The sequence below is a fragment of the Amborella trichopoda genome, chromosome 3 (genome assembly GCF_054954075.1).
Source record: "Amborella trichopoda isolate Santa Cruz 75 chromosome 3, AtrichopodaSantaCruz75HAP2 v2.0, whole genome shotgun sequence".
Taxonomy (NCBI): Eukaryota; Viridiplantae; Streptophyta; class Magnoliopsida; order Amborellales; family Amborellaceae; genus Amborella; species Amborella trichopoda.
This window is the reverse complement of record NC_142338.1, coordinates 1328076-1340877: the sequence shown is the minus strand read 5'-3', so window position 1 is coordinate 1340877 and position 12802 is coordinate 1328076. Positions and strand designations below refer to the sequence as shown.

General features: G+C 35.8%; 2 protein-coding genes across 2 annotated transcripts; both read right to left on the bottom strand.

Annotated features, from left to right (window-relative positions):
* Positions 1-4959: 4959 nt before the first annotated feature.
* On the bottom strand, positions 4960-5716 carry LOC148782667 (Protein kinase superfamily protein). Its single transcript, XM_088862559.1, has 2 exons — positions 5678-5716; positions 4960-5445 (listed from the first exon to the last, which is right to left on the bottom strand). Exons 1-2 carry the CDS (start codon positions 5714-5716, stop codon positions 4960-4962), a joined length of 525 nt encoding a protein of 174 aa, XP_088718685.1.
* LOC18439691 (wall-associated receptor kinase 2) lies at positions 5616-9494 on the bottom strand. The gene is made up of 4 exons (XM_088862557.1): positions 9004-9494; positions 8664-8883; positions 5950-6014; positions 5616-5855 (listed from the first exon to the last, which is right to left on the bottom strand). The coding sequence occupies exons 1-4, from the start codon at positions 9448-9450 to the stop codon at positions 5727-5729; spliced, it is 861 nt and encodes a 286-aa protein (XP_088718683.1). The 5' UTR covers positions 9451-9494; the 3' UTR covers positions 5616-5726.
* Positions 9495-12802: the final 3308 nt, after the last annotated feature.

Below are 12802 nucleotides of genomic sequence, written 5' to 3'. Positions count from 1 at the left end.
CCGTCCATTTCTCATTTAAGATGTTTTGATGAGCATGAATATGATCTTGCATATCTACTTATCTATGCATGTTACTGGTAAAAATGATGGTTAATGTGATTGTGTTAGAGAGAGAGGATGTGTTTCCCAAACTGGTATGCGAGCACAAGCATTTTTTTGATAATGGTTGGCATTTGCAAGTGGTACATAGGTTAGGCTTGAGTTCTTCAAAATCTGGATGTTTTAAGCGGTGACTTTTCGTCATCTGGCATGTTGGTTGATGAAGACAATGGGGATTTAAGCTATAAAATTTAGGTAGCAACTTTGAGTATGCTCTTTTGTAGTTGACCAACACATGATGGGAATTTAAGCTAGGGAGTTGGTGAATGTTACGTACTCAAATATGGATTATTTTATTTTTATATGATTCTATGCACTGGGAGACCATTTATTTTTAGTACAAGGTCACAATTATTTATAGCTATCCGATGTGAAATCTGATAGTTTGCGTTTGTTACAAGGTTGGAGAAAATTTATTTTGAACTTTGAACTTGGTCAATAGCTTAAATGTAACCATTTTATTTCACGTTCAATGGTCAAAGATCAATTGTGAACATCTAGTATCCAAAATTAATGGGCTCATTGCATCTTTTTTTTATATTTATTTTTTATTTTTATTCACTGATAAAAAAAGTGGATTTTATTATGCGGTGGCATTAGGTCGACTTTGGCATAGCTGATCAAGATCAGTTTTCGCAAAATCGAATCGGAACAGTTAATCGGACATGGGATTGGAAGTGGTTTAATCGGGCCTAACATTTAAACCGGCCGATTCAATTGGTAAAAAAGTGTTGAAAAAATAAATACAAAAGACAAAAAAAAAATCTACTAAAATATGAAAAACATTCAACTGATAAAAAAGTGTTGAAAAAATAAATACAAAAGACAAAAAAAAAAACTACTAAAATATGAAAAACATAAAAAGAATGATTAAAACAAAACATATTCAAATGTAGTTGAAAATTAGTAAAAAAAAATGGATTTTAACCAAATTTATATTTTTCAAATGCTATTTTTAAATTTTTTAAAAAATATGAAAAACTATAAAAGTAAGTATTAATGACCAAACAATTTTTAATCTTGACCATAATGTAAATAATAATTTAAAATGCATTACAAATCAAATTCTTTATTTTTGATAAATTATATATACATTTTTTTGAATTTTTTTTATTTTAAAATACCGATTGATCACCCTACGCCCAAAACAGGAACCGGCCAGTGGCCGGTTACTATCTAATCGAGAGGTTAGCGGTTAGATCGAGCGTTTTTGCAAACAATGATCAAGACATTAATATAAATTTAAGCAATGATTTTAAAAAGATTATATCCTCAGTAAAGTCATATCTTTTCTTAGTACTTACGATCAATTTTTTTTGGAGCCTATCTTTGACTTTTTTTAAGTATTTCATTTGAACTAACTCGTATTGTGTAAAATAGTAAAAAACAAATTCCCAAAATGCGCTGCAATAAAAAAAAAAAAAAAAAAGAAAAAAAGAAAAAGCAATTTTCTCTCCTCGACTTCTCTTCTCTTTCTTTCTTATCCCATTGCTGGGAGTGTAAGTCAACTTGGTATGCAAAAGGTTCAAGCCCAAAGACTTGGTTGAGGATTCCCCTCGTGTTAGCACATTTTAGCTTCATCTTGGACAATTTGGGGTAATGGAAAGAAATATAACAGCTGATTTTTTGAAAACAAGGGGGGCCTCTTTCAATTTTAATAAGAGAAAATGGGTAGTGATCATATCAAGGACTTGTTCAAATTCACAACTTAAAGGGGCTTTTTTTTTTTTTTGGGTAAGTAACTTAGAGGCTATGGAGTGCCTTGTACAAGTATCATTGAAGTTAGATAGATGCACCCACTTATTGATTTCAATTGGTTCCTTTAAAAAATTAAAAGAAACAGAGAAGATGATCTAGGGAGGCATGACATAGAACACATTAATTTTAAGGATACTATAAATTGGACGATATTGCTTGAGTTTCATTTTCTATTTCTTTTTTATTATGTACGGATTCCTATTTTGTTTGAGACATAGGAAAAATATCATCAGACTTGGCAAACATTATTCTACACTTGGGCAATAAAAGCGATTAAACTCAAGCTGCTCCCTCTCTCTTATATATATATATATATATAGAAGATACCACAAAACGTCTATAGATGAAAATGAACAGTGATTTCGCTTATTCTCATTGCCATCTAAAGTTCATCGCACTGTCACAATTGTTCCATAGTGTTTCATTTTTTTTTTACAAATTGGAATGAACTTAAATTCTGAGCGTGCGTTCATAAAAACTAGAAAAATTTACGAAAAATATCAAAAAAAATATTTTACATGAAATAAATTGACCAAAATACTACCCAAAAAGTTTCATAGATATTTTGATCAATTGTTTTTAACAAATTATTTTTTTTATATTTTTATTAGGTGCGTCTCATTAAGATGTAAATACGCTTCAAATTTCAGATCATTCTAATTTATAGGAAACAAATGAAAAATAAAATACTACCAAACAATTGTGACTATAAGATAAGCTTTGGACGATAATGATGATAGATAAAATTACTGTTCATATGCAATGAGCTTTGGACGATATGATGATTGATAAATTAGTGCTCATTTTCACTTGTAGACATTGACAATGATTTTTTTTACTTGTCAAAAAAAAATTCCAAGAATTAACATCTAATCATTGACTTTAAAAAGAGTCAACATTCCCCATAAATCCAACGATTGGTCTTCATTCTTCTTATGAATTAATGAAGATGCTTCCGCTAGCAGCCAAAGTTGATAAAATGGGAGAGAAGGAGTTGAAAATAGGGGTCCACCACGGGCACTTGCATAGAGAAGTCTATGTGGTAGTGATGCAAATCAAGATCGGGCGGTCCCACAAAATTTTAATTTTAGTTTTATTAATTTTTATTTTTAGAGTTAGGGGTGGATTGTTTATTTATTTTTTTAAGATCAATTTTTATGTGATTAATTGAGATTTGTTTTATATTAGTTTGATAAAGTTTATATTTTGAGAAGTATCTTTTCTTTATTTTTAATAGGTCCGTATCTTTCTATCACGTCATCCTTTAAATTTGAAGAAATAGAATGATATTTTATATTAAGAAGATGGTTATCTTTGAGGGAGATATGAATTTGGATTTTGATTTATAAAAAAAGTGTTTTGGGTGAAAGAGAAGTGTTTTTTGTGGGTGTTGTTTCTTTTCTTGAATTTGGTCCATGTTAGAATATTTGGATCCACATATTTGTTCTTTCTACTTATGTTTTTCTTTTCGGTTTTTTATTTCTCTTTCTAAAGTGTGGCTAATTTGCGGGATGGTTTTCACCGATAATTTTATATTGTGTCGAGTAGAAATTGAGTGGCATAGAGACAAGTTAAAGGAAGAGTACATGGTGTGAAGAAGTATGTGATAGGGAGAGTTATAGGGTTGATTGAGTGATTGGTAGAGGGCAATCAACTGGTGTAATGCGGTAGTAGAGAGAGCGGTAGCAGAGAGAGATATTTGTCAACATATTGTCAAATATCTTGCTAGTTCTTTTTCACGTTGTGATCTTTAGGAACCATCACCTTTTTTTTACCAAATTTTGCATCTCATTTCTTGTGGTCCCCTTTTTTTTTTTTTGTTTTTTTTTTGTTTTTTTTTGATCCCTCTTCACATGTCATGCAACTTTATTATTTTAACATTTTATAAGTTTATTTTAGGAATTTTGGCACAAATTTGAGCCCAGAAAAACTCTACGTCTCCAAATTGAGGGGGGATATTACCAGAAAAAGGTAATTTCACATGGATGTCGACAGTAAAGTCTACATGAAAGAAATATCGACATTGCTATTTGTACTATAAGGAAATGACTATGAGGACATGATGCACAACAAAAAGAGAAATTGTGACTGAATTTAGCGGATAGAAAGTAATATAATATATTAAGTGTAATGGATAGGAAAGTGTGTGTACTTATTGAAGGTGCAAATTATAGACGAGTTGTACTTATTCTCACTTGTTTCATTACCTTATATGTAGCAATTTTGAAAGCATCACCATTTGTGCATGATTTGCCATTAGTCATTTTCTATCTAGTCTCATTTATCTAAAAAATTTACACACCTAAATCCAATAGAAGTTCTTTTACTTCGAACCAACTTTTTAAATTTGATACTTTTGGATAACAAAGATCCGAGAAAGAAGAAAACATGCATGTTTGATCTTTTTTTAGCATCACCATCTGAGTATCAACAACTTTCACAATTATCTTAACCTTTTATCATTCTGCTGCTAATTCTAAATCATGCTAAAATGGAATCTCGTTTGAAGTGGATCTGAATATAGTGAGTGCTTCATGCAATAAAATTTTTCTAGAGAAGGGCAGTGAGGGGGTTTTTAGAGAGAGAAAATGGGAGGCTGCAAAGAGAAGGGCAGTGAGGTGAGGACGATGGCAGCTGGTGGTGGGTTGGAGGACGCGGCAGCCATGTTCCTGCCTGATTCGGGTGGTGAGAAGGGTGCGACAGTTGGCAGAGAAGACTGAAGGGAATGGCTGAGGGGCAGAGAGCAGGGAGAGAGAAGTGAGAGAGGCGGAGATCAGGGAAGGGGAGTGAGAGAGGGAGTAGTGAGGTGGCGGAAATGGGGGTGAAGGATGGTGGAAATGGGGTAGCAGAGTGGCTGAGAGGAAGAACAGTCTAGAGAGAGAAACAAATGAGGAAGAACAGTCTAGAGAGAGAAACAAATGGGGTAGCAGAGTGGCTGAGAGGAAGAATAGTAGGGAATACTATCATTTCTCCACACTGTCTACAAAAAATTTTCCTGTACTTTGAGTACAGTACATGGCACACCTCCAACCACACAATTTCACATCTAATGACGATGTAGGGAGGGGTTGTTTCCTGGTAAACTCTCAGTCCTGGTAAACTCTAAGTTTCTTCCTCATTTTGTTGCACCCACGCATGGCTTGTAGACCCTTTAATCCACGACAGCTCTTGCACTACTTCCGTCATTGTAGGCCTTTCGTCATCACTCAATTTCAGGCATTTAATGGCTACTTGAGCAACACCTTGCAGTTGGTGGATGCTTCCCTCACTCAGCACATTCACCTCCAAAATCTCCTCAAATTGGCGATTTTTTATAGATGATAGGAAGCGATTCGAAAGATAAGCATTGCATTGAGATCTCTCCTTGGAGAAGGGCTGCTCCCCAGTTAAAAGCTCAAGCATGACGACCCCAAAGCTGTACACATCGCTCCCGGCCTTAAACAATCCTGTTTGAATGAATTCTGGGTCTAAATAGCCCAAAGTTCCTTGTACCAATGTTGATATTTGGGTTATATCCATTGGAACAAGCCGTGAAATCCAAAAATCGCCGTACTTATGGTCCAAAAGAATGTTATCTGATTTCACACTCTGTGGAAGATTGGAAAGGAAGCATAAGAGTGCAGGTAAGCAAGGGCTTCTGCAGTTTCTATGGCTAATCTTAGGCGATTTGGCCAAGTGATTCGACTTCCAAAGTCACTCCTATGGATGTTCTTGCTAAGTGTGCCAATGGGTATATATTCATACACGGCACAGGGGTCTCCAAGGAACATCCCAAGAGCTTCACTATATTCTTGTGATTGATTTGAGAGAGTATGAATACCTCATTTATATATTGATCAATCAATCTCTGATCCACCATTTTAGGGTTCTTAATGGCCACCATTGTGCCATCGACCAGGGTTCCTTTCTTTGTACACAGTGCCGAAGCCTTCGGCACCTAAGATGTTCGATTCACTGTAGTTGTTGGTAGCCATTTTAAGTTCTGTCTGTGAAGATTTTCAGGGCGTTTTTGCCTTCTTGAGATGAAACTTGTTGTAACAAGAGACCTCCATTTTGGAGGTAGTACTGTTCTCTGAGCTTCATGAGCTTTACCTTCTTGATGAATAGACAGGTACTAACACCAAAAGCAAGTAGAAACCCAACACACATGCCCACGCCTGCTCCAAAATGTTTAAGCCAGAGAGTTCCATTCAATCATTAGAGAAAGATAATGAACATTGAAATGCATTGAGGTCAACAATTCTGTCATTCCGAACCATGGGTGATAATCGGGTCAGGTCCACTTCTGTACCACAGTTCTAAAATCAGCAGTTCAAAATGAATCTTGGCTAACTAGATAGACAAAAATCGATTTATTTACTATTTTGTTATAAATCTTATTTATATAAAAATTGAGATGTGCATGCATTTAATAAAACTCACCGAATAAAATTTGGAGAAACTGCTTTTGAAATTTGAGCTTAGTCATTTGAACAATTGCAACCACTCAATTTCAAATTCAACGATCAAGATTAATTGTGACCTCTATATATAATGGAATATACTTAAAAACTCTAATGAGTGAATTTCTATAGTATTTGTTTATGGCTTCTCACCATCCAAAGTCCATCATATGGTCATGATTATCTGATAATATTGAAATTTTAATAAGTTTTTAACAAATTATATTAACCTAATATTTTATGGGTGTATGTGCCTTAATAAGGAATACCTAAATACTATATTAGAAAAATCCAAAGCAATAAAACAACCAAATTACCCCAATGAATATTTCAATGGTAGTTTTGTAATTTTATTATTTGAGAATTATTTTTAAGTATTTTATTTAGGTGCAAGTTGGTTAGATGCACACACGATCCAACTTTTAGATAAATTATAATTTGTAAAAGAATTACAAAAATTCAGACACCTTCAAACAACCGTATGATGAACTTTGGATGTGATGAGCTAAAATGTTAATTGGCCTGAGCCATACTCGGCGCCTCACTCGTATCGATATTGATGGAAGGGAAAGAAGGATTAGTTTCCAACCTAAATTAACTTTTAACAGAGGAAATGGTTGTTTGAGAGGTGTGCATCTAATCTCCTTTCTATTTGCCATCACCCGTGCTTCCTTTGGAACATTTGCAAGTATAATCAGGGACCGTGTTAATGCATTGAGCTCCAATCACACAATCATGATCCCCTCTCGAGCACTGATCGATATCTGCCATCCATAGAGTTTCATATGATGAAAGGTCATGAATGGAAAAACCTTTACATGAACTACTTCTAGCTTCTAATACATGCATTTTAGGAGGATTGCAGTTCCTCTGATTTTGGTGGGTTACATTATGATCTCAATCAATAGCCTAAAAATCTCATCCGGAGAAGGTCTCATTTGTTTGTTTGTTTTTTTTTTTTTTTCATGGTTATTTTTTTGAAATTGGTAAGGAACCTAAAAGCTAGGGAAATATTTTTTAGAAAGGAAATTAATTACATATTTAACTTTAAATATCAAGAAGAAGTTGTGAAATTCAGTGTTGTCAAATTCGCTTTGCTTCGGCCGAAGAAGTCGATGCTTTCGGATTTTAGGCCTAGACCAAAGTGAAACCCGATGTTGTCGTTTCGATCAAATTCAATTTGCTTCGGTCAGATTCGGGGCTGCTTCGGGCGGATTTAGTCGAAGCAAATAAGTATTATATAAAAAGTATATATTTTTTTTGAATTTTTTCTATTATTTTAATATACTTCATATATAACTATTTAATTTATTTATATTAAATTTTTTAAAAAAACTGAAGCTTTCCCCAAATCGGTCAAAACACCTAACAGCTTCATTTTTCTCACCAAATCGAAGAATCCGATTGGGACCGGGCCATAGCCATGAATGGGCCGGCCTAGCCCTAGTGCCTAAGGGCCAAAGAAGCTTTAGTCCCTAAAGGGCTAGGCCCAAGAGGCGCTAACGCTGTCTCGGTTGGCCCGAGCCAAACACAATCCAGTAAAAAAAAAAAAAAATAAAAAAAAAAAAGTAAGAAAAGAAGGTTGGGCTAGGCCAGGCCAAGAGAAGGGCTGGTTTGGACATGCATTGTCGTGTCCCTAACCTAAGCCGTCCTTGCTTGACTGGGCCCTCGAGCCACATCTTGTGGCCCAACCCTAAGTTTTTAGGGCCGCTTCGAGCTGCCAGGCTTATTGCCAGGCCTAATTGGACATGAAATGTTCCACATGGATAATAATTAGGGAAAATTATGGATACCCCCCAAAATGAACTTGATAGGCATTCTACCCCAAATACTTTTAGTACCACACCGACAACTCAGTCATTGTTATTTCTGGCTTAACCCCTCAATAAAAAAATAAATGTTTTGAAGACTAAACTACCCTCTCTCTGTCTTTCTTTCTTTCTACCTGTCATCTTTCTTTCTCTCTCTACTCACCTCCTCTCTCTATCCGCCCACCTCTCTCTTTCTCCACTCAGTCTCTCTCTCTACCCGCCCTCTCTCTGTACCCAACCCCTTCTCTCTCTAATATTGGGTGGAGAGATAGAGTAGTTAGAGAGATGGAGGGTAGGTAGAGAGAGAAAGATAGAGAGGGCGCGTAAAAAGAGAGAGTGTGGGGTAGAGAGAGTGTGGAAGGGTAGTTTAATCTTTAGAATATGTACTCTTTGACTAGGGAGTTAAAAGCAAAATAAAAAATAGTCAGCTGAGTTGTGGGTGTGATATTAAAAGTATGGAGAGTAAAATGTCTATATCGGTCATTTAAGAGAATATTTATAATTTTCTCTAATAATTATCTACACAAACTGAGGAGAGAGAGAACGCACTTACCTTGGCATCCTCCATTCAGGTATGGGTTCCCCTCATGGCCCCTGATGCAAGGACACAGATACCCGAAGCCCCTCTCAGAATCGTAGTACTCCGCGTTCTGCCCACATACATATCGAATGCCGGTGGAATTTGCAGTCGGCGGGCACCTCCCCTTCCCTTCCCTATCGCCCACTCCAGCACAATCGCCAGATCTGCTTTGTCCAGAAAATGGTGAAGATCCGTTTCAATGAATTTGCAGTTCTCAAGCTCTGCAAGGAAGTCATACGAGCACCAGCTGTAGTTCCCACTCAATGTGTGGTTCTTCAAACTACTAGCAAACACACGGAGGTGCTTCTTATGCTTGGGCAACGTTGTTTGGCAGCACCCGATTCCAGCACATAACCCGTTCACCACGGTGCTGTGGTTCGCACACAGTGACACACACCCGCTTGTGAAGCTCACTGTCTTTAACGTACCCCACAGCGTCGCATCCGATGGTTGTGAACACAGTCTTATTTGAAATAGTGTAAGGTCCGTTTCCCCTGAGTTTCACATAGGCGCCATTGTTGTTTCCATTAGTACAACTGTAGGCAAGTGTCTGAGTGGTGTTTACTCGGACCTCCTCAGCCTTCACGAGCGAGATGTTGAGTACTTGGAGGTTTCCCTTTCCAATGAAGGGCTTTGGTGGTATGAAGGAGCGATTGCAGGTTATGTCGAAGGCCTCCATGAAGCAACCCTCGTGGCCCATCCCGAAAGGGTATGGAATTTCTCTGTCTCCACATCTCTCCTCGCAGCCAGGCTTTGCCATGCTCACCAATGCAAAGACACCAAAGACTTTGAGATGAAGCACCCCCACAGCCCATAGCCATAGACTATTTTTCGCATCCGTGGTCCCTCTATAATATCCTAAATACCTCTTATTTTGGAGGCACCGGTGCTTTGAGTGGTTGACTCCTCTTAGAGTCTAATAAATTTTCCCCACTAAGTTTCAGTACTTGCAAAGCTTTTTTATTTTTATTTTTTTATTTTTATTTTTTTTAAGGTGGTTTAGGTATGAAAATCAACTTAAGATATAGCTTTGCTAATATCAACTGCTGACTACCCAAATCCAAACAAGTTTCGTATTAGAAACAAAGGTTTCCACGTTGTCGAAACCACATTGGGGTCTATTTTATAGGGCAATTGTGCTCTCTCCAGGGAGAAAGAGGGAGGAAGATATGGGCATGCAGTGGTTTTTGTGCGACTCAGGAAAGTGCCACTTTTTTTCCACATTTGTTGTTGCTTTCAACCTTTTTTTTTTTTTACTTTTATTGTGCGCAAAAGTTAGGCTTAAATTCCCTCATTATCCTAGACTTTGCTTTTGAGAGTCGTTTTTATGCCTAGACTTTGCTTTTGACAGTCGCTTTTTATGCCTACATAGGAAAGTAAAATTTTAATTTCATGCTAAATTATTGAACCAAAATTACCCATTGTTTCCTAGAGGGAATTTTAATTTATTAATGGGTTATGTACTTTCCTCCACAATTCTCACAGGAAGAAGTACGACCACCATATGGACACGAGTGTGTTGGTGTATTCTTTTATTCCTTTCACATGACTTCAAATAGGGATGGTTCTATCACTATCAACCATGTGATGAAAGTATTTTTTATATGGAAAATAATAACTCATATACAATAGTAGGAGTTGGAGATGTGAGAATCAAGATGTTCAATCTAGGCATATACACAATCTCGAGTGTCAAGACATGTTTTAGGTCTTAAAAGGAGTCTCCCATCCTTGAAAAAGTTTGATAAGCAAGGTTTCACGTTTACAGGTGGAAATAGAATTCCAGAAGTTTCAAAAGGAGAGTTAGTAGACAATTTGTATAGACTTGTTGAAAAAATAATTTTGGGAGATGTCGATATTGCAGAGGTGGACTCTATCGCGACATGGTATGTGCATTTGGGTCACATGAGTGAGTGTGGACTCAAGGTACTTCTCAATAAAAACCTTCACCTTGGTTTAAAATCTTTTTATTTAGATTTTTGTGAGTCATGCTTATTTGGAAAGCAGAACAAATTGTATTTTGCTTTATCCATCACTAAAAGTAACGATTTTTTGGAATAGAATCATTTGGACGCTTGGGAATCACATGTTGTTTCTATGGGGGGTACTGCAGATTTTGACACTTTTACTGATGATTTTTTAATAAAAGCGTGGGTTTATATGTTGAAAAAGAATAAGATGCCTTCAGTTGTTTCTAAAAATTTAAAGCCTTATTACAAAATAAAAAATGTCTTGCATTAAATGTTTAAAAACTGATAATGAAGGATAATTTTGTTATGGTGAATTTAATAATTTTTGTAGTAATATGAGATTGCAAGACAGTTGACAGTTCCTGGAACACCTCAGCAAAACAGTGTTCTGAAGAAGATGAATCATATCATTATGGAGTGTGTCATGTATATGTTGAGTGCTGTTAGGTTAGAGCAGTGTTTTTGAGCAGAAGCAATTCATACAACTTGTTTCCTAATTAATAAATCTCTCAGTTTTTCTATTGACTGTAAGACATCAAAAGAGGTTCAGACAGGTAAGCATGTTGATTATTCTTTCCTTTGTGGTTTTGGTTGTAACACATATTCTTTGATTTCAAAAGAGATGAAAAATCCAAAAAGTGTGTTTTTTTTTGCTATGTTGATAATATAAAGGGCTTTGTGGGATCTTATTGACTACATGATTATAGTTAGCTGACATATTATTTTTCATAAAAATTTCATGTAGAAAAAAAAAGAAAAGAACCAGATACAAAAATTATTGATATAAAATGCACCTATAAGAACCAGCAAAATAGCGTTGAGGACCCGTTTGCATGGTCTCACTCAACACACGAGGGCTTCCAATTTGCAAAGGTAATATAAAATTACTAGCTCGGTACAAATGGTTTGAACAATATTGGCTTTTTGCTTTTGGACTTTCCTTTGGTAGCTACCCATTTTCCCACGTACCATTCCCAGGCCTTTTGTCTGGCAAAATAATTCGCTTGGGCCAAGCCATCTTTTCTAGTTTAAATTTTATTTGTGGATAGTTTTAATTTGGGCGCATGTCCACGAGAGTTGATTAACGACTTTTTTTTCTCGAGTAAAAAAGTTATTTAAAAACATTTATGAAGCTCGGGTTCCACCTTAACATACATAATGGGATTATTTTCACAAAAAAAAGAAAAAAGATTTGAGTTCAACGCTTAGATCTAACATCTAAAATTGGACAATTTATGTTCAATTTTAAGACATTTCATTCAGGTGCTTTTGAAAAACACACTCCATATATTCTTTCCTTACTGACGTATTCTTTTCTATATTCTCTCACTCTAAATATCTAAATCCATTGTCTCTTATCCTCTCTCATCAAAAACCTCTTCGTTTTCAATGGACACTTCATCCTCATCAAACAAGGATCTCTATCCCTATGTGGTTAGTGCAGGAAATTTTGTGCTTATTAAATTGACATAGAATAATTATTTGTTGTGAGAAACTGAAATGCTTTCACTGATTGAGACTCAACAACTTTTATGATTCATTAATGATGACTTTTTAAACCAAATCAAAATTTTTCCTCTCCTGATGGTAAGAGCAATTGAAAATCCAGATTACAAATCATGGCTACAAACCGACCGACTTCTTAAAGCTTGGATCATAGGGACACTATCAGAAGAGTGTATCGGCCTCATTGTTGGCTTTAAAACTTCCATAGAAAGTTTGGAAATGCATGAATAATGCATATACATGTAATTCTCAAACTAGAGAGTTCCAACTTACTCAACAACTCCAATATTATAAGAAAACGATATTGACTATCGGAGCACATACGCAAATTCCAGGGTATTTGTAGTGATTTGGAAGCTTTTGGCAAACCTGTATGAGGTGAAAATAATGTATTTTGGCTTTTTAATGGACTTGGACAGAAAGATGAGAGTTTGCTACCACAATGCATAAGTCTCATATTCCTTGCTATTATGAGATTACAGCTCTTCTTCAGAGCCATAAAATTAGAAACCAACTTCATTCTCTGAAGAACACTCATATCCAAATTAGAATATGGCTTTTCCTGGACAATAGAGAAATTTTGGAACTAATAGAGGTAATATGAGATACAGAGGTAGAGGCAGAGGCAAAAACAAA